Source organism: Euwallacea similis, chromosome 14, assembly GCF_039881205.1.
Source record: "Euwallacea similis isolate ESF13 chromosome 14, ESF131.1, whole genome shotgun sequence".
In the NCBI taxonomy this organism is placed as follows: domain Eukaryota; kingdom Metazoa; phylum Arthropoda; class Insecta; order Coleoptera; family Curculionidae; genus Euwallacea; species Euwallacea similis.
This window is the reverse complement of record NC_089622.1, coordinates 1,697,575-1,721,766: the sequence shown is the minus strand read 5'-3', so window position 1 is coordinate 1,721,766 and position 24,192 is coordinate 1,697,575. Positions and strand designations below refer to the sequence as shown.

At 36.7% G+C, this 24,192-nt stretch overlaps 3 protein-coding genes across 3 annotated transcripts; all 3 read right to left on the bottom strand.

The window, feature by feature from the left end:
• Positions 1-129: 129 nt before the first annotated feature.
• LOC136413543 (uncharacterized) lies at positions 130-24,192 on the bottom strand. Its single transcript, XM_066397159.1, has 11 exons — positions 23,892-24,192; positions 5,778-5,931; positions 4,922-5,053; positions 2,843-2,967; positions 2,578-2,778; positions 2,338-2,527; positions 2,074-2,285; positions 900-1,083; positions 717-837; positions 484-653; positions 130-431 (listed from the first exon to the last, which is right to left on the bottom strand). Exons 1-11 carry the CDS (start codon positions 23,931-23,933, stop codon positions 397-399), a joined length of 1,566 nt encoding a protein of 521 aa, XP_066253256.1. The 5' UTR covers positions 23,934-24,192; the 3' UTR covers positions 130-396.
• Positions 10,660-15,127, bottom strand: LOC136413445 (uncharacterized). The gene is made up of 2 exons (XM_066397003.1): positions 13,140-15,127; positions 10,660-10,737 (listed from the first exon to the last, which is right to left on the bottom strand). Exons 1-2 carry the CDS (start codon positions 15,023-15,025, stop codon positions 10,668-10,670), a joined length of 1,956 nt encoding a protein of 651 aa, XP_066253100.1. The 5' UTR covers positions 15,026-15,127; the 3' UTR covers positions 10,660-10,667.
• LOC136413549 (uncharacterized) lies at positions 19,778-21,516 on the bottom strand. The gene is made up of 2 exons (XM_066397169.1): positions 21,050-21,516; positions 19,778-20,993 (listed from the first exon to the last, which is right to left on the bottom strand). The coding sequence occupies exons 1-2, from the start codon at positions 21,465-21,467 to the stop codon at positions 20,191-20,193; spliced, it is 1,221 nt and encodes a 406-aa protein (XP_066253266.1). The 5' UTR covers positions 21,468-21,516; the 3' UTR covers positions 19,778-20,190.

Below are 24,192 nucleotides of genomic sequence, written 5' to 3'. Positions count from 1 at the left end.
ATAGTCTCAATGTTTCACGCATTATTGTGTCTATATATGTTACAGTAAATACTTTGTATTGTTAAATTTCATGGAAAAAAAACTTTTTTGTTACTATTTTATACCTTTAATTTGCATTTATTTTTGTACTTAGAATCTATACAACTTAAAAGCTAAATATAAGCATTCAATAACCTTAACACATTTTTACATCCAAATATCTACCCTATTTACTCGTATGTACGCAGGTAAATAAATAACTCTATAAATTACATAAGAAGTATATTGATTTGAGCTTCGCGTTCGTTATTACTTACTAAACGTGTAGCCGCCTACCACTACATATTACATAGCTTGGAGGCCTCGTTATCATTACTTTTTGGCATGGTACAAGTAAGTGTAAGTTGTGCTGACGCCCTACGAGAGACTTCTCCCTTGCACAACTGGACAACCTGATGATGAAAAACTGAATACCGAAGATCTATTGATTCAGTATAAACTTACGACAGACTGAGCAGTGACTTTCATCAGTACCATCTCCACAACCGTCCCTTCCAGAACATGCGATGGCTGTAGATCTGCACCGGCCATTTCCACACCTTAAGGGACAATAACCCTTTAGCCGCCTTCGTGCCCTTCCTCGACAGATGTGCGCAGGTTCATCACTACCATCGCTAAAAGATGAAAAAAATATGTCAAGTACCTGCAAAGATTTTAAGGGCGTAATGTATAGATACCTGCATCCAATGATGGCATTGCAAAATTCATACTCTGGCAGGCATTTTCCGTCTGCACATTGAAAGGTGTCCGAAGGGCATTTGGATCTTCCCAGGGCTTGGCAGTCACGTTCGTCTTCACCTAAAATAATTATGAATTTTCTTTATTCGTTAAATAACACATGAGTCATTGGTAAACTTTACCTAAATGGCAATCTTGGACTCCATCACATCTGCTAGCTTTTGAGATGCATTTGCCAGAATCCCTGCATCTAAACGATTCATTCGGGCATTTTCCAGGTCTGCATTCCTCATCGGAACCGTCGGAGCAGTCTCTACGGCCATCGCAGACAAAGAACCAACTGATGCAGGTACCAGAGTTGCGGCACTGAAGATAAAATGGGAATGTAATGGGATTTAACAACAGTCCTATGCGGAATACACTCTTAAAGGTTCTTAGTATATCAAAATATTGCCAATTTCCTTTGGACGATAGTATCTAAAAAAGCTAAGAAGCGATATCCAGTGATTTGGGGGTTTCTATTCTCCTTCGTTGTTTATACTCTTGATAAAGAGCTTTTATTTTTCGACTTTAAATTAATTTAGTTAATGTTTTAGATTGAAGTTTCAGTACTAACACTAAAATTAGAGAAGGAAAATAAATAAGTCTCGACAATATGGTGAAGAATTATTTCGGAGAAATGCAGGATATCCCAGATGTGATTGCAAATGAAAAGATTAAAGTGGGGCAGATTCGAATATGGGACACTTCCAAATATTTCAAATTTGATGTGAAAAAACTTTAAATTCGTTCCATTTCCAGCCGGCTGATTAGTGCCAATTTTGCTATTATTTCCCTAAATTCTTTCAGATTCAAAACTCGTCTAACTCTTGGTAAAAAATCAGAAAATATCTTTAATTCAATTTTTTTTTATAAATCATGAGCAGAAATATCCACATGTTAGAATTTCGGAATTCAACTTTGAAAATATTCCAGTAATTTCCCCATACTGAACATTCACAGTTTTGTCCAAACCTACGTGTAATGGTGGAAATCGAGTCTTATTAAGGAGGTTCTTTACTGACGATTCCGATTATTGCTGGATTCGTTTCATCCATGGCGGTAAAACGCAAAAATTGATCTATAATTCAAGCAATTATTATCCAATTATATAAAAATATAAATACTTAATATTGTTTCTTATTATTTCAAGAACCCATATCCAGGAATTCGTTAATTTTATTCAATTTCTATCCAATTTGTGTTTTTCGAATTCAATTAAATAACATTTTTCCTGTTGCCTCCAATCTGCCATTATCAAGTAAATGGGCTGTAATTATTACCTTAATTGCAAAACATCATTAAGGCGAATTTTACCTGAAAAGTTCCAGCCAAACATCCCCTATTACTAGCAGAGCAAGCATTGGTCTCATTCCCTTTCACTATACAATCACACACTCCTTCAAAACACCTCGATGAGGGGTCTGCAGCCCTACATTGAAGATCAGTAACGCAGGGAAGTCCCAAACTCACGGCTTCATTAGAAGTCTCTATTCTTGTTCTAAGGGCTATTTTGGTGGTAGATGGAGCTACAAGCAAAGATGACCGTAAAACCAAAAGCGAAAAATTGGTAAAAGGCACCTTTGGTGGTTGTTGTGATGGTTGTGGTTGTTCTAGTTGTAGTTGTCGACATTGGAGGTTCCATTGTTGTTATCCTACTTGCAATGTTAGCCCTTGTGGTCCAGTCAATCGGCTTTGCAGATTCTGGTCCTGGGGTTGTTATAGTGGTAGCTAGCAATTCTGTGGTTGTAGTGGTGGGTGTAGTTGTCGTCTATGTGTTTTGTGAGTTAAAATTAAAATAATCTTGCTTTTATTGCATACCCTTTGAGGGAGTCTAGTGGGCCTCCTTCCAGGATTCTTCCTCTTACTAGGATTCCCCGGCTTCTTCTTCAAATTTACCTTCACCTCTGGCGTATGAATTACATTGGTTTCCACATCTTTCTTCAGGGTTGTAGTATCCACCGCAGAAGGAGAAGATGTAGGTTTGCTTTGGAAAGCTGATCGCACACAAGAATCGCCCAACTAAAGTGCGGTTTTCTCATCAATGAATTATCATCCCTAAAATAGCTCATCGAGAAATAACTACCTGCTTAAATGGTGAGTTGCACTGACACCTTCCAAAGAGGTTTGGAATGAGGAAGTCACAGTGACTGTCTGCGGTCCAAAGCTGACAATGAGCGTTGCTGTAGCAAACGTTGCCGGGCCTTGCAGCTGCAACAAATCATCGTAATTTTGGTTGACTATAACACACTATAAATCAGCCAAACCGATTCTTACATAGATAAACCCGTTATAAGTCGTTTTGCACAATTTATGTAAATACATCTTAATGGATAGACGCGTGAAGACGTTAGGTAATGTCAAACCGTTATCTAAAGAGGAGAACAATTACTGCTTAACGAAATTATAACTAGGAAACACCTTGAGCACGTTTTAATGTGGAATTATTATGCAAAATGCGAGAACTTAATTTGAAATTGAAAATGCGATAGTGCTAGGGGTGACTGCCTTCGTTTTCCTCCAAAGAAAACTGATAGAAATGATTGAAATGCTAAGCCTTGACTTGGCAGAAAAACATGCATTCCACAAGATGCAGAAGTAGTCGATAATCATAATAATCAATATGTTAGCTCTCAGGAAGGATTACCCACCTCCTAGAATCACCTAGATTCATCGGAAATCACAGTACTGGTTATTGCGAAGATAACAATGTCGTTAACTATAATGAGGTTGTTTATCCCGGCCCTGTTTATGCTCAGCCATATCTCATTGATATTCATCGAGTATCACCACGTTTGAACCCTACAGGTATAGGTTGTAATGCGTTTTTGCTTGGATTCTCCTCAGCTCAATAAACCAAACGCAATGGAGTGCGTCAAAGCTTCGCTTCGGAAGAAATTCAATTCGCTTGAAGAAACTTGTAAGTAATGCGGCTTGAAAAAATTACGATAATGCATTCTTCTAACATGTAATCTCGTAAGGTATGCTTCATGTTGCATTAGAACAGTAAACGTCAACCATAAGATAAAGTGATGAAACGGAGTTTAGTAACGATTTTTAACTTAGAAGCTCTAACGCGATTCACCGGATTTCCTGAAGTGGGATGATTTGATTTGTCGAATGCTTTAGACAGTTATGATCCGAGAGAATAAACTGCAATCAGTGCGGTAAACTGCGATGCGGTATCACTTTTCGCACTTTTTAGATAAGCAACTATTTTCGCATTCATCAGCCATTTCCTCTTTTTAAGCTTTAAGGCTTCAAGTTATAACCGTTGCGAGTTCAATTCCTTTAAAATAAAAACTTTTCGGGAAGTTCGCTATGAAGGTAATCTCAAAACCTAAGAACGCTAAACACGGTGCATAAACCGCTTCAGACATCCTTATCTAATGTATGGGGTGCCCTAAATTCCACTCTCAATTCGACCCCCTATCTCCCTTACAGATATGATAGGGAAAACTGTCGATTCAGAATCTTCCAGAATCTCAGCTATAGGTGCTCCGGCTGTGGTAAAATTATCTCTCGGAAATAAAGTGGAGGACGAACGTTGATCCTCGGATATCGATATTCCGATTTTGTGCAAAGGTGACAAGACAGCGAAAGAGTGGCAGCTCATTAAAGAGAAAAAGCTATTTGACTGAGAAACTGATAAAACAAATTCTACTTATCCCACAGAGATGAAGATTCTGGCAGGACAGGAACCGTTCGTGATAAGAACCTCATAGGCTCCTTAGGTTAGATTGTTGAATCACGGCTAAAGCCTCATCTAAGGTCGACCCGCAAATTTTGACGTCCACGAGAAATGAATGGTGCTTATACAAATTTTTTTCGGTACGCCCCTGCTGCAACGGTATTTTCCTATTCTATACATAAGTGGAAGCAGGATTTTCGATTTTAGCATTCGATATGCGTACTCATGCCCGAGACAGGTGCGTTTCCGCCATCATCATCACCGTAGCAGGAAGTCATGCGAACGCCCCAACAACTCCCGAAACGTACTCCCTGGAGACCGCGTTGGAGTCTCGTTAGTGGGAATTACTACTTGTCTAAACAACACTTAAGTCCTTCCCGGAATATCGTCCTAACAGAATCTAATTGCTCCGTTGCTCGCAGTAATTAAATTGTCACAGTCGTACGAGATTGATACTGCAGGCTGTATACTTACGTCCCAGACAAGTGTGTTTCCTGAACTGCAGAAATCCATCCACGCAACGGCACACGCCATCCAAGCAACTACTATTGGCAACCTTCAAGGAGCATTGTTCAGGCACTTGGCATTCATAACCCAGAAGAGTTGCTGTGAAATAATGAGAGAAGTTCAACTAATAGATAATTCCTTAGATGTATCATTTTTCTGCCTATAGGGGAGTAGTCCAACGCTTTTAAAAGTTTCCTTCTTCGGACTGAAGAGTTGAAACTTGAAAGTAGCAGAGAGCAAAAAAGTCGTAAAAAGCAAACCTATCAGTTGAAATTTTGAGCATAAGAAATGGAATTTTAATTTTTGAACGTAGTTGCCGATGCTTTTCTATTGCTGGTGTAGGGAGTCAGTCAGTTGTTTTGAATAGCTGCGTTCGAACATCCGGTTCTGTTACCACATTTTATTTTCGGAAAATAAATTAATATTAATAAACAGATGTCGGATCTTCCATCGCATTAAGCTTTGCATACTCATTTCTAGCATAACTTCGCAGCATGTTGTGTCATTAAATATTGTAATTGCTCTGAATGTGTGTTGCCCCTGGGTAAAATTATTCGTAAAATAAATAACCTCCATTAGTCTTATCTTGGGGATAAAATAACAAGTGTTAATACCACCAGACATGCCCTAAACTAAATCATAGGAAACTGTGTCAATCGTCAAAGCGAATGTAATAAATCATATTCCTCAATAGCAATAAAACATGTAGATTTTTATCAGTCTGCCCCACTTAATGTTATTACTCCATCTGTATTACACTTTATGTGATTATATTATTTTCTAACGTGTGAATAAGGATTCTCGAAGAATTTTACATACTTACATGGTAGACAAGAGGTTTGGTTTACTCTCGCATAGAAGGGCTGGCAGGAACACCTTCCTTTTTGGCATATAGACCCAACGATGTGTTCTCGACACTCCCAATCGCCCCTACATTCAGTGCCCAAGGTATACCCAACAGCTTTTTCCCCAAATATCTGCAAAAAATTGCCTGCTGTAAGTGAAATTGACAATAAAACACAGGTAAAAGTTTTTCCCCTCTTGGTCTGGTTTTCGAATAAAATATTTACAAACATCTTCGCGACGGGGTGCAAAACGCACATCATATATTTTCCTTAGGCCTGCGACGTAAGACGGATTGTTGCTTAAATGGGACCCTCATCAAAACTGGAGATGGGGGATAAAATAGAAAAGTATAACATTTAGATTGAAATGTAATGGAGTGATGGAGGGAATGCCATATAAGAGGAAATCGGATTTCCCCGTCTTCAACTGTAAATTTTGTTAATTAAAATTAATGTGAGGCGAGGCCTGGTTGAGCCCTGATAAGACTACGAAACACAGAATTAGGGGCGAGCAACAATTCAACTTGGTGTGTGTCTAAAGACACTTTCAGAATATACAGGACCACTCCCAAAATTAGGGCAACAGTATATTTTTCAACGAGTGGCGAAAACAAATTTTACATCGCTGAGAGAATAGACTTTATCATAGGCAACCAAGTATACACGAAAACAGTTAAAATCAAATTCCAACAATACTTCTATGCAGCTGCGGTCGCGCGTCACTAGCAAACTTCCGTTTTTTAAGAGGAAAATCAACGATATGGACTTCGGTCCTCCAACTGCCGAGCAAAAATGGAGAAGCCTTAAATAGAAACAGGTCAAAAACTCCTCCTTCAAAAGACTGAAGATGTACTCAAATATTTTAGTTTGTTTCCACTTTACCTGGACGATTGAAAGCCTGCACGAGTGCAATTAAGTCAATAATTGCACTCGTGCAAATTAGCCCGTAATTCGATGGTAATTAATTCAGCTAACAATAAAATTACATTGTTGAAATTATTGAATTTGCACTAATAAATTCTCACTACAAAATCGGGAATTAGATTTTCTTTAATTTCTCACAAATCATGTTGTCTTCGTAGAAACCGTTTCTCAGCCGCACATATAATATGCATTTTGCAATTTAACGCTCCGGGAACCTACTACATAAACCACTTAATTTGACCACCATTTTAAGCTATTTCACAGTTGAGGTGCCCCTGATGGTCAAGCCAGGGACGTCAGAGTCAGAGAGACGGATTTATTGCACGTTAGCTCCGACAAGATGTCTTAATTTTGTTCCCGGCCCCCCTGAAACTGTAACCATTACAGAAATTCCGCATTTCCATGGATTATCTTCCTCGAGGGCAGATATGCTTCAAATGTGCAGTAATTAGATTGTACAGACATAAAAGTGATAGTGGCGAAAATTGCAAAGACGGACTTTATTGCCTAATTATAACTCTCCTCAGTACAGCTCAATTATCATATACAGAGTGATAATTAGGAAATTATTCTGTCCTGCATAGAATCCTTTGCACTTCCGACAAACCGCTTGGCTGGCATAGCAATTAGGCGCAATCGAGACTATGGCAAAGTTTTTGCAAATAAGCTTCCCGGAAACTTGAAAGGAATGTTTATGGCTCTGTCTAGCACCAATGCATGGTACCACCATATTCCATAGGAAAATAAATCCCAGTAAGTACGCGGCTTCGTTATTTTGAATTTATAATGATCGTCCGCCGGATTTAGTGCTCTCCAAATGGAACCTGTTGCGTGACAATAGAAAACCACCATCCCGTATATTAACGGAACTTAATGGTAGTTGAACGGTGAAGAATAAGGAAACCAAAATGGATTTTAATTAACAGCCTTAGTTTTTTTATAACTTCTATCTTAAAGCCATGGAACTTTCACTAATAGATGAGTCTTGTCTCTTGTCAGTGTTGTATGTTAAATGTTCTTATTTATTTATTACGTTTACCCATCGCTACTGAAGCCCAAGTGGTGAATGATGTTGCCGCATAGGAAGTTATTAGGTATGCAAATACATAATATCATTTCTTTGAAATGGGCCACGATACGGTGCTCTTTGAAGATGGCGCGTACATGCCTCTTAGGTATACGCACAAGTATTCTAACGATGATAAAGATAAACGACGTGTGTCTAATGTTGGTTACATAACCAGATAATTAATTAAAATTATATGCATCAAAGATAATTAATTTGGGAACCAGTCAGTGGCTTATTAAAAACCGGTCTCTAATTCGCAAAAGCTATAAATTTCTAAGACTCATGATCTCATATTAAGCTGGTCACATCAGAAAATCACAAAACGCTACTGTTTTTTAATAAAATTTACCGTTCATTATAAAAAAAAATATAGTTAATTAGATTAATTACATTATGTGTGTTCTAGGCCTCTTGGCACCCCAGACCCAGGTTCATGGGACTTTGATTATAATCCACATTAATTATTCTGCGCTCACGCAAACCAACAATTTTATGTCACATATTCAATTTATTTCCTGCTTGTTTTATTCCTCCTCTAATGTAATGATAGCAGTTCTTCCTAGCAGCCACCAATGTAATGAACATATTTTCACATTGCGCTTTCCTCCAGTAGTTGCTCAAAGCTTAATTAATCTTCAACAAATGATAAGGTAGTTGACTTATAAACATACAACAAAACTTGTTATCAGAATCTAAAGAGCTTCACTGCTGGGCACTATGAAAAATACAGTTTATTTCTACCTTGGCGACGAGAATATCAATAACATTTGCGAGACTGGTTGACGGTTATTCCAGCCCAATTGCGACAGAGCCGGCTAATTCTGATTAATAGTAGAACGATGTGTCATGTACGTCATGATCATGAGACGAGATCCACTTGCAATTACACAGAGCCTGCATGCAGCTCTTAATTTATCTCCCCTACATCTCTTAATCGAAGGGTCGCAAATATAATCAGATTTCGATTCACTAATCTGTAATTAGGGTCTATGGAATCAATAGCTGAGTAATTGATATGGGTTAGTGAAGGTGCTGAGATGGATCTTGTTTAGTTTTTCAGGCTATCCTGCAGGCGAGGTTTAAGATTTTAAATTTGGAGGTGACGCAAAAAATTAAAAACTAAGTACTTCAAAATTCTGCAATAGAAATGCTTTTTCGAGGTTATACAGACATTTCATTTACAATAAATTCTAAAGAAAGCGATAATGTTGCGTTTGGCACTTATTTTTAAAGTAAATGTCGTTGGCCGGCGAATCATCAATCGGTTATATTAGAACAGAAATTCTACTCCAAAGAATAACGAGAAAAAAGCTCCCGAGATAGATTATTTTGTTCTTCGATAAAGCAAACGCGGATCAATTCATACTTCGCCTTATTTATTCACGTATTGATCATTGCTTAGAGGCAGCAAACCTCAGTAAAATATATTTTTCCCATCATAAGCTGTAAGAAACAACATGATTGGGTGTTTCGAATGACTGTGAACTGCGTTCTCTGCCTTTTTTCCTAAAACAATTTAATAACAGATTAATAATGACATGCATAAGACACGTTATTTACCTAGGGAGCTAATCGGTAATAATGCCACCATTATCCCCGTTGTTATTTTATTTATGGTTGCCATGGAGATGAACGTCAAATGAAGCGTCACGGTTGATGTTTTGATTGAAGACGCGTCGACTTCCTGTGTTTCAGATTTAATTGGAAAGGCGACGAAATTAACGATTGATGAATTTTTTATTGATGATATTGATTGCGTGGTGTGTTAAGCAAAGTTCAGTTTTGTCGCATTACTGGTCGCAAAAATCATTGAAGAGCCATATTTCAGGTCGAACCAACCAAAGACAAAGAAATTGGCAGTTGAAGATGAGGATGTCAGGGAAAATCGATTAAATGCATTTTGGCCACGGTGGTTGTCTGGGGTTCGGGCAAATGGAATTATTCATTAATGTGTAACAGTTGGCCAGTCCTTTTCATCCCTCGGCGGCCATTCGGCCTGTCAAGCTGCGTGATATATGGCAAATTTACTCCGCACCAGCCACGATTGCTAATTAAAAATTTAGTGAGTGCTAATTAATTCGGTCCAGCTCTGTAACGGGGTTATGGAGATGATGAGGTTGCAACTTGTAACATAGAGAGGTTCAGATTTTGCCTCACTGACTTTTATATTGGGGAGGCAAATCCAACTGTTTCCTCTCTGTCTCCAAAGATGTTTCGCGGGTGATTTTGGGCTACACCACATTACATCACCAAGCGAACACTAGTGGGTTGTTAAATTATTATCTAGTGAAGCTAATCATATCTCATCTACTTGTCGCTTGATGGTTGCAAATGGCAGGTGTGCCTCTGGCACCAGATGACGGTCTTCGGAGGCCAAGTAAAGATGATTGATCTGCTTAAACACGCGTTTCTCCATTTTTCCGGACAGCCTTAGACTGTGGTAATAACTGATAATTGATATAATTTGTTTACATGCAGCTGCAAATTCCACAACGGTATTTCATTTGCGAAGGAAAAAAAATCTAATTAGCCAATGTTGATACATTCTTATAAGAGAAAAAAAAATCCCGATTTTCGACTCATTAGCCCCGAAAACTTTAACCCCGTTTTTGCCTACAATTGTAACAAAAATAACCGTAAAGTTTTTAATTACCGTGGGCTAATTATCGTAAACACGTGCCTTTACACGTAAATCCGAAGAAGTAAACGCCGAGTAATTAAGTGTTGGTCAGGATGTCACGGCCGTGTCGCAAGAAAAATATGTGATAAATCGTGGGCTTACAATCCGCTATTTGAACGGCACATCTTGTTTCGAACTCGTCTTGTTTGCCTAAAAAGGGGCAGGTTGACTGGTGTGATTGCCTCGTCCGATGGTCTATATCGAGGCAATGAAATTCCTTCCTGAGTGCATGCATACCATCACCACAACCAGCGTGAATATGGAGCTGCAAATGTGTAATTTAAAGCCTCTTATTCAACAAACAGTAAATATGTTTTATACTTTGGTTCATTTTTTCTCTGTGTAATAAACCAAAGCATATGGCTATATAAATATGTTTCTGGAGATCATCCATGAGGGTTTGGTAACCATAAAAGATACGAAGTTGATTCAACTAGAGCAGCAAAATGATGCGCAGTTTAGAGTTGAAAAAAATGCTGTCTTAAAATTTGAAAACTGCCGAAGACTTTCGAAAGTATTCGAAAAAAACTTAAATTTGAGAAAAACGTCTAAAATATCTCCCAGTAGAGCCATTTTAGCCTATGAAGCCATGCATTGGCCGGTACGTTCACCAGATCTTTCTCCATCGGATTATTATTTATGGGCAACTATGAAAGACATCATTGATAAAATTACTTCCGGCGATATTGATGAGCTGCGAAGAAAAATCAGTGCAATTTTAAGGAGCAAAATGAGAAGAAAGGATGTTTTAATCTTTCACAATTTAAGAAGCCGCACATAGCTGTGCCTGGACGTGCGGGGCAAGCCCCTCGAGCACTTCTTACGATTTTCTTTCTTGTTTCTTATTGTTTTCTGTCCAAGGCATTCTTTGTCAACACAGGATATTTGTCGTTTCCACCAAGCTATAAGACTGAACCTTAACATGTTATGCATCATCGTAGATGAGTCAAAAAAAGCTTGAAAGTGACTTTTCCAACCTTCCAATTATGGTAAAAAGGGGCTGTATAATTTCTATGCGACAATCGATCGTAATTAATAATAAGCAATGATTATGATCGAAATCGGAATAAGAAGATTGATTGAAAATTTATATAAGTGAAGATATCGTTTAACTTGTATGTCATATTATGCCATCCTGATTAGAATTTATATAAACACTAACCTAGTTTAAGCACATTACCATAGACTAATGAACGGCTCTGATCTAAATACTTCCCCTTTAATGGGTAATGATTAATTTATTGCCCTAGAACAATAATTCTAATTACCCTCTATTCGAATAAATTTCCTGAATTTTTGCACATCCTGCTACTAAATTAATTCGGCCGCAAAGAGCATCCATACAGCCTCATTTAATTGATAATTAGAATAATATATGATTTTGATTATAATAATCTTTAATAACCTAATAGTCGCGCATTTTCACTCGATTCAAATTGCATTAGCCTTAATTCGCCACTATTCAATGAGTAGTATGTGCGGCATCTGCCAAACGATATTGGAGCAATCTTCCCATCTACCAAGAGGTTTCAAATGAGAAAGTTAAAAAAAAAGCAGTAAAGAAAAAGCTCTGGACACACCTCCATAATTATGATTTTATAGTGGATGTAGCGTAATACTTCTCGACACCTCGGGTAAAGATACACAAGCATTAGACGTTACAAAAACAGTCGTTTAGCCACTTTTTAGTGATGTTCAAGTCGGTTATTAAGTCGCAGTTGATTAAAATTTATTGGGTGATCTGAAGGTATTATCGGTAACACATTGAATTAAAAGCAATTTCGAATATACTCGTTATTGGATCTTACATAAGCTCTTGATCCCTTGATATCAATGCTTTACATTCGTTTTGGAATGTTTGTAGAACGTTCTCTTTTACATTCACCTAGTCATAATTTGGTGATGGTCTCAGTTGCAGTGATGAAAACTAAGAAGGGATTTATTCCAAAAACCAAAAATCATCTATTGGAATTGTAACGAAAGGGGAACTAGATTCTTAGATCCAACCATTCTCGGTTGTATCATGCAATTGAAAATAGTTTTCACCAGCTCCTGATCAGAAACACCTTTGGACGTCTAGGAGAGACTAGTCAGCATCCAATGTGATTTTTGAACTTGCCAGCTGCTACCTAAACAAGGTACCGGACACAATGAAGAAGCAGTCTTCCTTGGTTTCGGTGAAAGGGAAGAAAATAGGGTTGTGCGCAGTAGTGAACTTTTTCTGGATAGCTCCAATTTAAAGTTATAATATTTAAAAAGTGATGTGTCCTTCAGCAGAACTTCCAACAGTTGCACAACTGTTGACTCTGTTGAACTCTATCAATGAAACATTTCCATCCACTTTTGCTTAAGGATTCTCTACGTTTGACCAATTTATTCAATATCTTGATTTTAATCCACTTCACCAAAAAGGACTAATAGCCGAGTTTGCGACACCTTATAGATGCCTACTTGTGTCCAATCCTTAAATCTATATTTTTCTAACTGATTACTCTTTAAATCAATCATTAATTTTATCAACTAAGAGCAATTTTATTATATGTTAGATGCTAACGAACTAAATCCCTTTGAAACCTAACCCTTTTCTTATACCTAGCCCTCAAAATCTCCCCCGCAAAAACCACAACCCCTATCCCGTATCCGACAATAACAAACAGAAACACAAACCTCAAGTCATTAAAATCCAACATGGTTTTTCCCCGATCCAACTTCGAGTTTTCAACCACCGCACTTCTGTTCATCAAGTCAGGACTTTTGCCAACCCTCATCCATTTGGCAGCCAACCCGGAATCAACAGCCATAATAATCAAATCGTTAACTTTCTCAAAACCCCAGAAGCCTTTTATCATTAAGAAGTTCATTTGGTAGGACACCACCGGTTTGGGAAGGGCCCTCAGGAGGTGATCATGGGATGGAGATAGATAGTAGTCTTCTACATAATTTAGAACTGACTTCTGGACTAGAAACGCTGAGTTTCTGTGCATAGCAACATCGACGAAGCATCTTCCATCAACATTGCTCAAGCAAACCTTAGATTTGTCCATTAGTTCTGAATCCAAAGATTCGTTCGTTTTAAAGAACCTTTCGCTGTTTGGAGGTCGATACACCTTCAAATTGTACTTTTTTATGTCTTCGACTGCCTGATACTTCTCCTGATATTTATTGCTATTAGCAAGCACGCTGATCAAATAAGTGGTATATGCAGCATTGAGGATAAAGGCAAACAAAAGCACCATGGAAAATACAATTCTCACCTCGTGGGTTTTAGGTAGGTACCCTACAGTGAGGTTCACATAGGTCAGCAACATGATCAACACAGCTTCTTCTGGACATTTATACAGTTCCCTTTCATTTCTCTTACGTTTGGCAACAACAATGATGATGATCGTTGTCGTGGCAAACAACAGTCCAATGACCAACCAAACATCAAATTTAATGATACTGGCGAGGCCAATCAAGTCATTGACCGGAATGTGTTCATGGGGCACTACCCACAAGAGGAGTTCGATCCCATAAGGAAAACTGCAATCGAAAAACTTCAGCCTTGGTGGACTTATGGTATAACCCCCAATTGCAATGTGTGCTCTTTTCTCCAGCAACACTCGTAAAGCCCCAAAAGATGTCTTGTTGGGGTATATCTCCCCTAAAATATCTGATCTTATGAACTTCAAGGTAATGTTCATGTAAGCGAAAATGTTGCTTAGAATGCCGATTTCTTGACCGTGATGAATAAACTGATAAGGTTCCAACTTACGGACCCGTGACATGTTGATTGTATACGGAGGTACTTCAATGTATACCACAGTCAACTCGCAGGAATGGAACACTTTAGGAATTTTATATGAGTACCAATTAGTTCCCTGCACGAAAGTACCATTGTTGCAGTAATCCATCAAGAATACATCTTTTTCCACATTATAGGTGCAGCTGTTGTTTTTGAAAGGTATCAACCCATACAACTTGAAACCTCTGGTATTATTGGGGTCAGCTGTGAGGAGGACAGCTTTGAGAATCTCGTACTTCTTCAGTTCTTCAAAAACCTCAGTAACAATGGCTCTGTCCTTAAAGCGAGTTGATGTCACTATCAGGAAATGGGCGTGAGGATTCAGCACGTGCACATCATTCATTTGGTTAATAGTCTGAGTCAATTCCCCCTTGCGTCTAAAGTAAATGATATAATTGTGAATGCTTCGTGCCAACGTCTTATCGAAAGCCTCAATGGAGCCCTGCGATAAATTGGCCAGCATCAAAGACCATTTCCTAAACTTGCTGAGCTGCCCTGTCAGTAAAGTGCTGGACAGAATGAAAGAGTGGTCATCTGCGTCTTGCTCAGTTAGAGCGAGGGATATTAAAATAGATTTGTGTGGAATAGCGAACTGTTGCTCACCTTCCACGATGCACTGCACCAACACGTTCCTGTCCACTTCAGGGATTAGGTATTTTAAAAGGTTACCAGAGGATAACTGTAGGGACAGCAAAAGAATAACACACGCAGTAAGTTTACTCATGATGTCTGAAAGGGTATACTGAAAAATTGCCTTTATGGGCTGCATGAGGTTTGCTTAGCTTCGTGTCTAGTTGTTATCTAGATGCTTGCTCTAATATATCATTTTTAATTGTTTGCTTTTTTAAAGGGACATTTCGGGCTAATGTGAATGATGTTGTTATAGCGTTAAGGGATGAGTTATTATTTTTTCTTTCCGAAGGTTGATAAAATATGACATTCATTAATGCTATAGACTGCTAATGTCTACCCCATCTATTAAAGTAGTCATATGAGAATCTACAGTTAACGCCAAACTAAAAATTTCGTACGTCATCTATGACGAAATAACATGGCCACATTGGTTACGTTTATCTCAGAAGCAATATACAGTGTGTCCACAGACGGACTTCGCTATACTTGTAAAAATTTTTACTTTAAATTTTTCAAAAAAAAATCAATCTTCTTAATTTCTTTAGCTTGTTGTATAAATATGATTCACATTGAAAAACTTTGATATTGATGTACAGGGTGCGCAAAAAGGGTAAAAATGTATTTTCTAAAATCAAAATTTTTGAAAGCATTTGTGGTTGCTGTGATTTTTAATATTTAAGTTTTTCGATTCAGGCCTTAACTTGATTTAATTAACTGTGTATTATTTTAAGAAGTGGGTTGCTATCTCATTTTGTGAATAATAATATCAAGAATACTGTGTTCAAGTAACGCCTAAGTAACATTTCTACATTATTTGTCGAGATTTATGTCAACAGTGAAGTGAATACGCACTTTGATTTCCCCAGAAAGATACTTACTTTAGAGCAGAGTATTTATTAAATCAAATGTAGAAATGTGTTAACGTTGGAGGATTGTATGTTGAGTAAATTTTACTGTTCGTCATTTATCTCAGTGCAATAAATTAATGATTTTTTCCACGGATTAAACTTTTAAATAAAAATTACAGCGACCACAAATCCTATCGGAAAACTTTATTCGGCTTTTCGATTCCTTCTTCTACGCTCTTTCATTTTGATGCTCAAAAAAATTTGATTAAAAAATTTTTAATCTGGAAAATTACATTTTCACATTTTTTTGCACACCCTGTACATCAAAAGCAAAGTTTCTCAATGTAAATCGTATTTATATAAGAAGCAAAAGAAATTATGAAGAATTAGTTTTTTTCCAAAAATTGAAAATAAAAATGTTTACGAGTATAGCGAAGTCCATTCGTGGACACACTGTATATCAAACTTATTTAGTTATCATTATCATACGAAGGTAAAACGTATTAATTATTAGAAATATAATGAATATGGTCATGTAGGGACATATTCATATAATCAAATATAAATCAAATATGGTTAGAAACTCTAATGTGACTTCATTTAGCTAAAATTCGATAATTCCAATGCGATATAAACATGATCACTGAAAAAATTTGAAACCGACAGGGTTGCCATCAGTCACAAACCCATGTTTCTTTATGCGTCGATCATTAGATAGATAGAGTTTTATTTACTCACACAATAATAAAATTATTTAATTAAATACATTTTTTTACTAAATTTTACGATTGACCGTCCTGAAACAAATGATATGTATATCGCCTCAAAGATTTGTTGGGAAGTCTGGCAACAGCGTAGGGCAGCGCGACATAGAACTTTGATGACGTGCGAAACTTTTAGTTTGATGCTTACTAAATCTATAAACCCCTTGTTATTGCATTCACTTTTCAATTACCGGTAAGTTCTTCTACCGTAATCATCTTGGGGTTCCTCCTTTTCAACTCAAACAAGAAGCGGCCAATTCCGCATCAGCAAGATGGAGATAATAGGTAATTTTTTGCACGTTATTGCCCATATCTCACCGCTCATCTGAAGGTGTCTGTAATTCTATGCCTAATTTGTCAATAATCGACCCATTTTCCGCTACGGTGACTATGTTGTACTTTATCCTACAAAGCCACTCTTTCAAGTAATGGATTTTATTTAAACCTGAATCCGCAAATCGAATTGAGGCAGCATAGCAATCGGTGACCATACAAGAGGTAAAAGAAATCTCCAACATGGGAAAATTTCTCCTCTATCCGTGAAAATATTTTAACTCGATTAATTGCTGTAGATAATCATTTGATCCGAAATTCAAGTCTCGAAGGATAATCGGGGGTCTATGTATTATAGAAATCGGTTTAAGTACATGCTCGATGTTAATAAAAACCTTAATGCTCCAAGAGGCTAAACACCTTTCTTGCAAGTTTTTGCTTTGAAGTTTTAATCCCTGTGAGTTTATTAAATTATCTCGTGAAACGATGCGTGATTGACGCTTGTTGATTAGGAAAGGAAATTATAAGATACAATGTCGTACAAAGTTGCCGGCTATTTGTTTTTATGCGAATGTAGAGCATGGGAAATAATCATTAATAATTATTGTCATATAAGGAGTAGCTCCAGCACTTTATGGCAGTACTAAGAACCTGCTACATATTGTTTTTTATTCACGGAAAATATGTATAGAACACCAGTGTGGTGCCCCGATAGGTGAAGCGACTCTTCTTAAAGGCAAAAAGTATCGATTTAAAATTTAATTTTTTGAGCCCAGTCCTGCTTGATTAAAGAATAATTTCAACGATAATTGTGGTTTTTGAAGAATAAAATATGTCTTAAAAATTTTTAAAAATGTGCAAAGTGCCTTTTATATGGCAAGTAGGACAAAAAGTTACTCAAAAAACTTTTTTGAATAAACATCTATACCTCACTAAACTTTAACCTTTCCAATATGATTTTATATTCATTCAATTACTTTGCCAATTTTTTTAAATTATATTAAAAGAAAACACAAGAAATCAAAGTTAGTCGAGGTTTTTGAATCTTGGTGTAAAGGTACATTTTGATTCTACACAACTTTTCTGAGCAGCTTGTTGCCGTATTTGCCATAGAAAATGCAGTGGCAGGCAGTATTCGAAATGCAGTAGCATTTCGGATATCTTTACAACATCCAGTCCTACCCTGCACAATTTAAATTTTCAAATTCAATATTTTACTTTATTCTACTCTCTACTACTAGTATTTTAAATATAAATTGATTTTTTTTTCATTTTGAAGATATGCGGGGATACAGTTCTAGAATTTATGAAAAATTGGAAAAGTGGAGTAAGTTTGCGAGCCTGACTTGTAAATTGTGTTCCACCTTCTGTAACTCATTTCTAAAATAGACATCCACTAGGTATTTTACTTAAGGGTAGAATTATATTTTGGGAAAGTATTGACGGCCTGACTGTCCAGTAGGCCTGACCTACTGAGTGAGTCTGCTAATAATACTCGTAATGTGAAGTAACCCGCGCTAACCCAATCTATTCACAAATTGCGCAGCTTGCTAAAGGTCACAATAATCTCTTCCCCTTGAAGTTAAACTAAGTCAGGCCTTAAAATTTCCGACACAAAATATATTTTTGTCATCAAAATGTACCATTTCATACTACATAATATTTTATTTCGCAAAATTTTCCTTAATTAAGTAAACCAAAAATTAAACAAAGGTTACCTTCTCTTGTGTCTACAAAAGTGCAGCACATAACTCATGTTACTCATTCCTAGAAACCTAACTTGATAGTAATTTTTTCAGAATATTCCAAAAAGTTTTCTGATCTCTTACAGGATCTTGACCATGTATACTATATCCGGTGAACCTGACTTGGTCTATCTCAAAAGGTTCCTAGATTTTATAATATGACCTGGATATATTCCAGAATTTTTAAGAATATACCTAACTAATTTCCCTTCAAAATTTTATATTAGCGAAAAATGTCACCAATTTCATTTTCAGAATATTTTAGTAAAACACCTACCCAATCATATTTCAGAATAATTCAATCACCTAAATTTTCATGATTTTATTCTAAATTTTCGAAAAATACACTCGAAATTTTAACAGATTTTCTGTGAGCCCAACTTTAAATCATAACCTGGACTAACCTAACATGCTACCATTATAACCTTAAATTATCTATATTTGAGATACTTCTATGATTATACTTCACTTTTCCAAATATTTGGACTGACTTGATTTGCTATGAAAACTTCCCAACAACCTGAGATGAGTTTAATTATTTTCGAAAAGTTTCAGTGTACTGTCCTATGTTCTTCACGTCTTTCCAGTAATTTGAAAATATCTTTTTTTTAAGAATTTGCCGAAAAGGAATTTTAATTCTTTCCCATAACCGGGATGTTATGCCCGAATTCAGATTTTAGTTCAAAAGAGATCCGAACTTCCATAAGCATCACAGCAAGATTCGCTCGGATGCTCGCAGAATATTGTCAACTTTGAAGTTTTAATAGTAAAAGAGAAAATGATTTGTTTCTTAATGGCTGAGAAAGATTCAACGTGCATAAAATTAATTATAAGAACACTAAGTAATAATTAGCATGTTGACTATTTACATGTAAATTTAAGGTAATAAGTGGCCTTAAACAAGAAATTTAATAACCAGTACCGACTTGTTAATCGTTAAATAAAATCAGCGAGTTTAGCATAAAAGAATATATAACACTTTTATGGTTACTTCGCTAAGCTACTTCTCAAAGAGAGTACATCTTAAACAGGCAGTTTCTACGAAAAAACAATTCCCGAGTTTACACAAAGGCTTTTGGGTGCCCAAACAAACACACATGCACCTGGCTTTCCACTATGGTAACATACCCAAACACACACCCTCGTGAAAGGTGCTACTGCACACAAAAGAACCAGAGACGGCCACTTTTCTCCAAAGAAATGGAGATCTTGTAATGATCTTCTCAGAAACTCGATGATAGTTGGACATAGAAAGAGAGATCTTGGAATGCATTTATTCAAATAAAAAGTGGTTAAAATAAGTGACGTTCTAATTACAAACCCATGTCAAACAAAAAGCAAAATGGAAAGTAATTTTTCAATAAACCTGTCTTTTTAATGTTAACACCGGTGTCACCTGGTCAGCGGCGAATGCTAATGCACATTTTCGAAAGGTGATTAAACACTTCTTCATAAGTAACAATATTTGAAGTGGCAATGATGGTCCTGATCTAAAATATTTTTAACAAATTTCCGCTAAACTTTTCGAAAAGTTTCAAACGGTGCTTAATTTGCATATTAACCAGTCTTTTGTATCATCAAACAGGTAAATGGTATGTTGACTTTTGGTTCTGCAAACACGTTTTTTTTTCCTGTTATCTCCATCGAGTCACTCACCTCATTACGCACTATTTATAGCCAATGGTGGTTCAGAAATTTCTTTGCTACATAGATATACTTCTCTTTCTGCTCCTGAGTGATATTGTTGAACATGTCACTTAAATCACTTTGGGGATCGTACTCCTCATCTGTAACATCCTTCACATCCCCTTTCTGAGCCAACACAATGGGGATGAAAAACATTATGTGCTGAAGCTGCAGCAGAGCTTCAAGCTTCAGCTCTTTCTGGAAGCTTTCATATGAGAACTGCTTAGTATCCACTTTCAAACTATTCAGATTTGCGATTAGCTCCTTGTAGTAAAAATCTATGAAATCATCAAATAGATCCTCGGCCACAGTAGTCTGCACAGAAGTTCCAAGGAAGAACAGCAAATCCTGCACCGGCGATCCAAATTCGCAGCATTGCAAATCCAGGATGATCACCTTGGAGGGAACATCACCACTTTCTTTGAGCATTATATTGTTCACCCAAAAGTCTGTATGCAAAACTGTGGCCCATGGTTCCCTATATTCTTCTGCGACATTTGCAGCCGCTTCAGACTTGAGGCGTTGAAGTAAGCACTTAATTTTCGGTACTACTTCAGCGCTCTCAGGGTCATCTTCCAGTACTTTAAAAGCGGCTTCAAAAAGTTCTGATGGAAATTGTGAGTCAGAGGCTGTCAGAAGGCGCACAAACTTTTTTACTTTATTGTTAAATTCTTCAGGCTTTAGTAACTTGAGAGCTAAAGTGGAGGCGTGGAATGAGGCCAAGCCTTGAAGGGTTATTCTCGTTTGGGACTCATTAAATCCTAGAATTCTGTTGGCGTTTTTAAAACCTATAAACACAATCCATGTACTACAGATAGTACTAATTTTTATTACAAAATTTTACCTTTATGTATTAAATTCTCAAGCAGCAATACTCCCCCATCATCAACCTCCTTTTTATTATCCTCCAAGCTGATCCGGGCTCCAAAGATCTCAGTATAATAATCAGCCACCTTTGCTCCTTGCTCCCTTTGCAGATCCTTCAAGGCAGGTATTGCCTCCCGGTACCACCCAATCTCATTAATAAAAGTCACAGGGGTATTGAACACTTCTTGCATTTTCTTGTTTGGGGGTACACACTTAGCAACTGCGTTGATGATTTCTTCTTTACCGTCATGGTTTCTCACTTTAATGTCCACTTTCAGCATCAAACTTCCATAGTTCTCTCCTGGAGCTGTGAGTCTGCTCACATTCTGGGACACTATTTCCCCTTTGAGGTGGAAACCCAGTAAATCCTCTAGTTTTGGTATTTCTGAGCTCATGTCTCTGAATGCGATTGTACACACTAGAACTACTATTTTAACTACGTAAATATCTTTTAAATACCATTCTGCTAAAATAATGACATGATTGAATTTTATCATTAGATTTAGATAAGAAAAACGCGTATAGATGACTAAACAATTTGTAGTAAGTTCGTGTAAGTTAGATCAATAGAAAAACCATAAATAATTAATGTTTAATTTGGCTCGATGACTTTAACTAATTATTCTGCTAGCAAATGAGGACAATAGAATTTTCTCCAATTTCTCGAAAAGTCTAATCACAGTGACCTTTAATCCCTTCCGATTATTCCACTACTTCATAATATCTACCAGAAACAATAAGTATCATGTTGACTTTTTTGTATAATCATTGAAAAATAATTCACTTACTCCAATAACTTCTGTCCTGCAATTGATTCTTTATAGAAAATTTACGATGGATTCTTAATCGGTGGCATTAAAATTAACTGGAACTTTGCCTCTTAACCGTGCTAATTTTACGATAATTTGTGAAGAAACCAAATTATAATCGTTATACGGCCGAATGGTATTGGTAATGCAAGTAAGTGTGGTTTTATTATTAAATGAAGAAAGCTGACATTGAAATGGAAAGCATGAGTGTGCTGAAGAATGTGCAAATTTGGGCCAAATATCAATGGTATTTGAGACTAATTTGAAGATTGCAGAATCGTTCTCTTCTGATTAATGTTAACCTACGTAATCACTAGTGGTTCGAGTTGAAGAATAGAGTCGAAACAAGGGGCGTCGTTGAAGATTAGAAAACGTTAAAATTTACACAATTAGTAGAAAAACATCTGTTCATCAAGAAACTTTTGAAGAAGTTAATAAAAATTCCGAGGGACGTCATTGCAGGCTGGAAATCAATGAAAGTTACATTTCTCTCTCCTCTGCAATTTTCTAAAATAAACATCAAGTGATGTTGGGTCAGTTTTGCGATAATCAATAAATTGAAGACAGAATCAAAACAATTCTAAAATTTCACACAAAAGCCTTGAAGTCCCGTATTACCCACGATTCATGAATTACCCAGACAATTTCTTGAGTATTTAACGTCTGTGAAACTTAAAGGCAGGGACGGACTTTGTTCCTTTGAACAGCGCAAATACACGAATATGAACATTTTCGGTTTTTTTTTATATAAGGAAAAATGAACTTCTCTCGATTTTTTTTCAGTTTGTTTTCAAATTCTCTAGACGGTTCCTTTTAAGCATTTATAGAGCTTGCGAAGGGCATTCGCGTACTTTGTTGCTTACGAGATACACCACGCTGATATTTTTAAACACCAAATTGACATTCCTAAACATTCTAGAAAAATCGAATTCAGCACACATTGTTGAAACGCAAATTTTGAGTTTTACTCACCGAATCTTTCAATCTGAAAGAGGCATTTTGTTGCACTAGAACACATACGATGCGAGGGACAATGCTAGAGTTGGATAATCTTGGAAGTTAAATCTTTCCTAATTTATAAAAATCTGAACATTTTTAGCCGATATTGCAAAAATCAGGACCGTGCCGCAAATACATAGTTTGAACACAATTCTAAAAAATTAGGAAAAAGTCTCGAGAGACGAGTCCGAGACACACGGTCGCTACTCATGGTTATAAAGTGATTATAACCCTCAGTACAGCTTTCTGAAACTTAGTTATGTGTACTGAAACACAAATTAAGTATCTATTTATTTCAGTCCATTAAAGGATATTGTTATAGTCACTCAGTATATTTAAGATTAATCTAATATGCAAAAAGGTTTAGGAACTATTATTCAACCAAAAAGTGACTTCAAAAGTGAATGAAATAAATGAGTCATATATAGACTTAGTTTCATTTGGCTTTGCAACCTTAAGAGCATTAGAAGCCTTGCTTTTGCAGAAGATGAGTAGGGCTTCAAAGTTTCAAAAGGGTCTTAAAACTCTTATAAATTGTTTCAATGTTTCACTAAAATTTGAAGATTAAGGTGTATATGCTCTGTGTTAAAAATATTGATTGGAAAGATCGCTGGGAAATAAGATGAGACAACATTAAGAGAAGCGAATTCCGTGAAAATCAGCTTTCAAGCTCAAGTCTCAGTATTAGATGCACATTCACTTTTAATTCGACCACGTTGGCGTCTCTTAAGATTTTCAAGGCACGATTTTATGTTCACCTATATACATCTTCGTAATGAAACCATCTAATTCAAACAGAAACAAATAATATAGGAAAACATGCAAAATGTAGGTATAAGAAAAGAGAAAAATTTTCCTCCACCCTCCAAATATTTCAAAGCGTTTCCTATGGGTGATTGATGATAGAGCTCGTTTGACAACGCATCGCAACAATGATGACTTACCTGCTCAATTATTTATGAGCGAAATAAATGGCCTGTAACCTGTGAAACGCTCCAACTCAAAACTTACCAAAATAACGCTAAAAGCCACCAAACTCAATTCAGTCCTCATCTTGCAACGCAACACCCCCTAACTGCTTACGCACCATAAACAACCTTAAAAACTCTCGGACATACGCTTAGTGAGCTTTATTTCAAACTGTTTTCGATTAATTTAAATTTTCATGGACCAATTCAATGGAAATTTTTGTTTTCCTCGTTAATAGTGGAAAACCCCGTTTCGATTTCGTAAAATTACGGAAACGCATCTGCCGGTCGAGGTACAGTTCTTGCGTTCGTTCCGGCTGGCCAAAAGCGCGCACGATGAATGA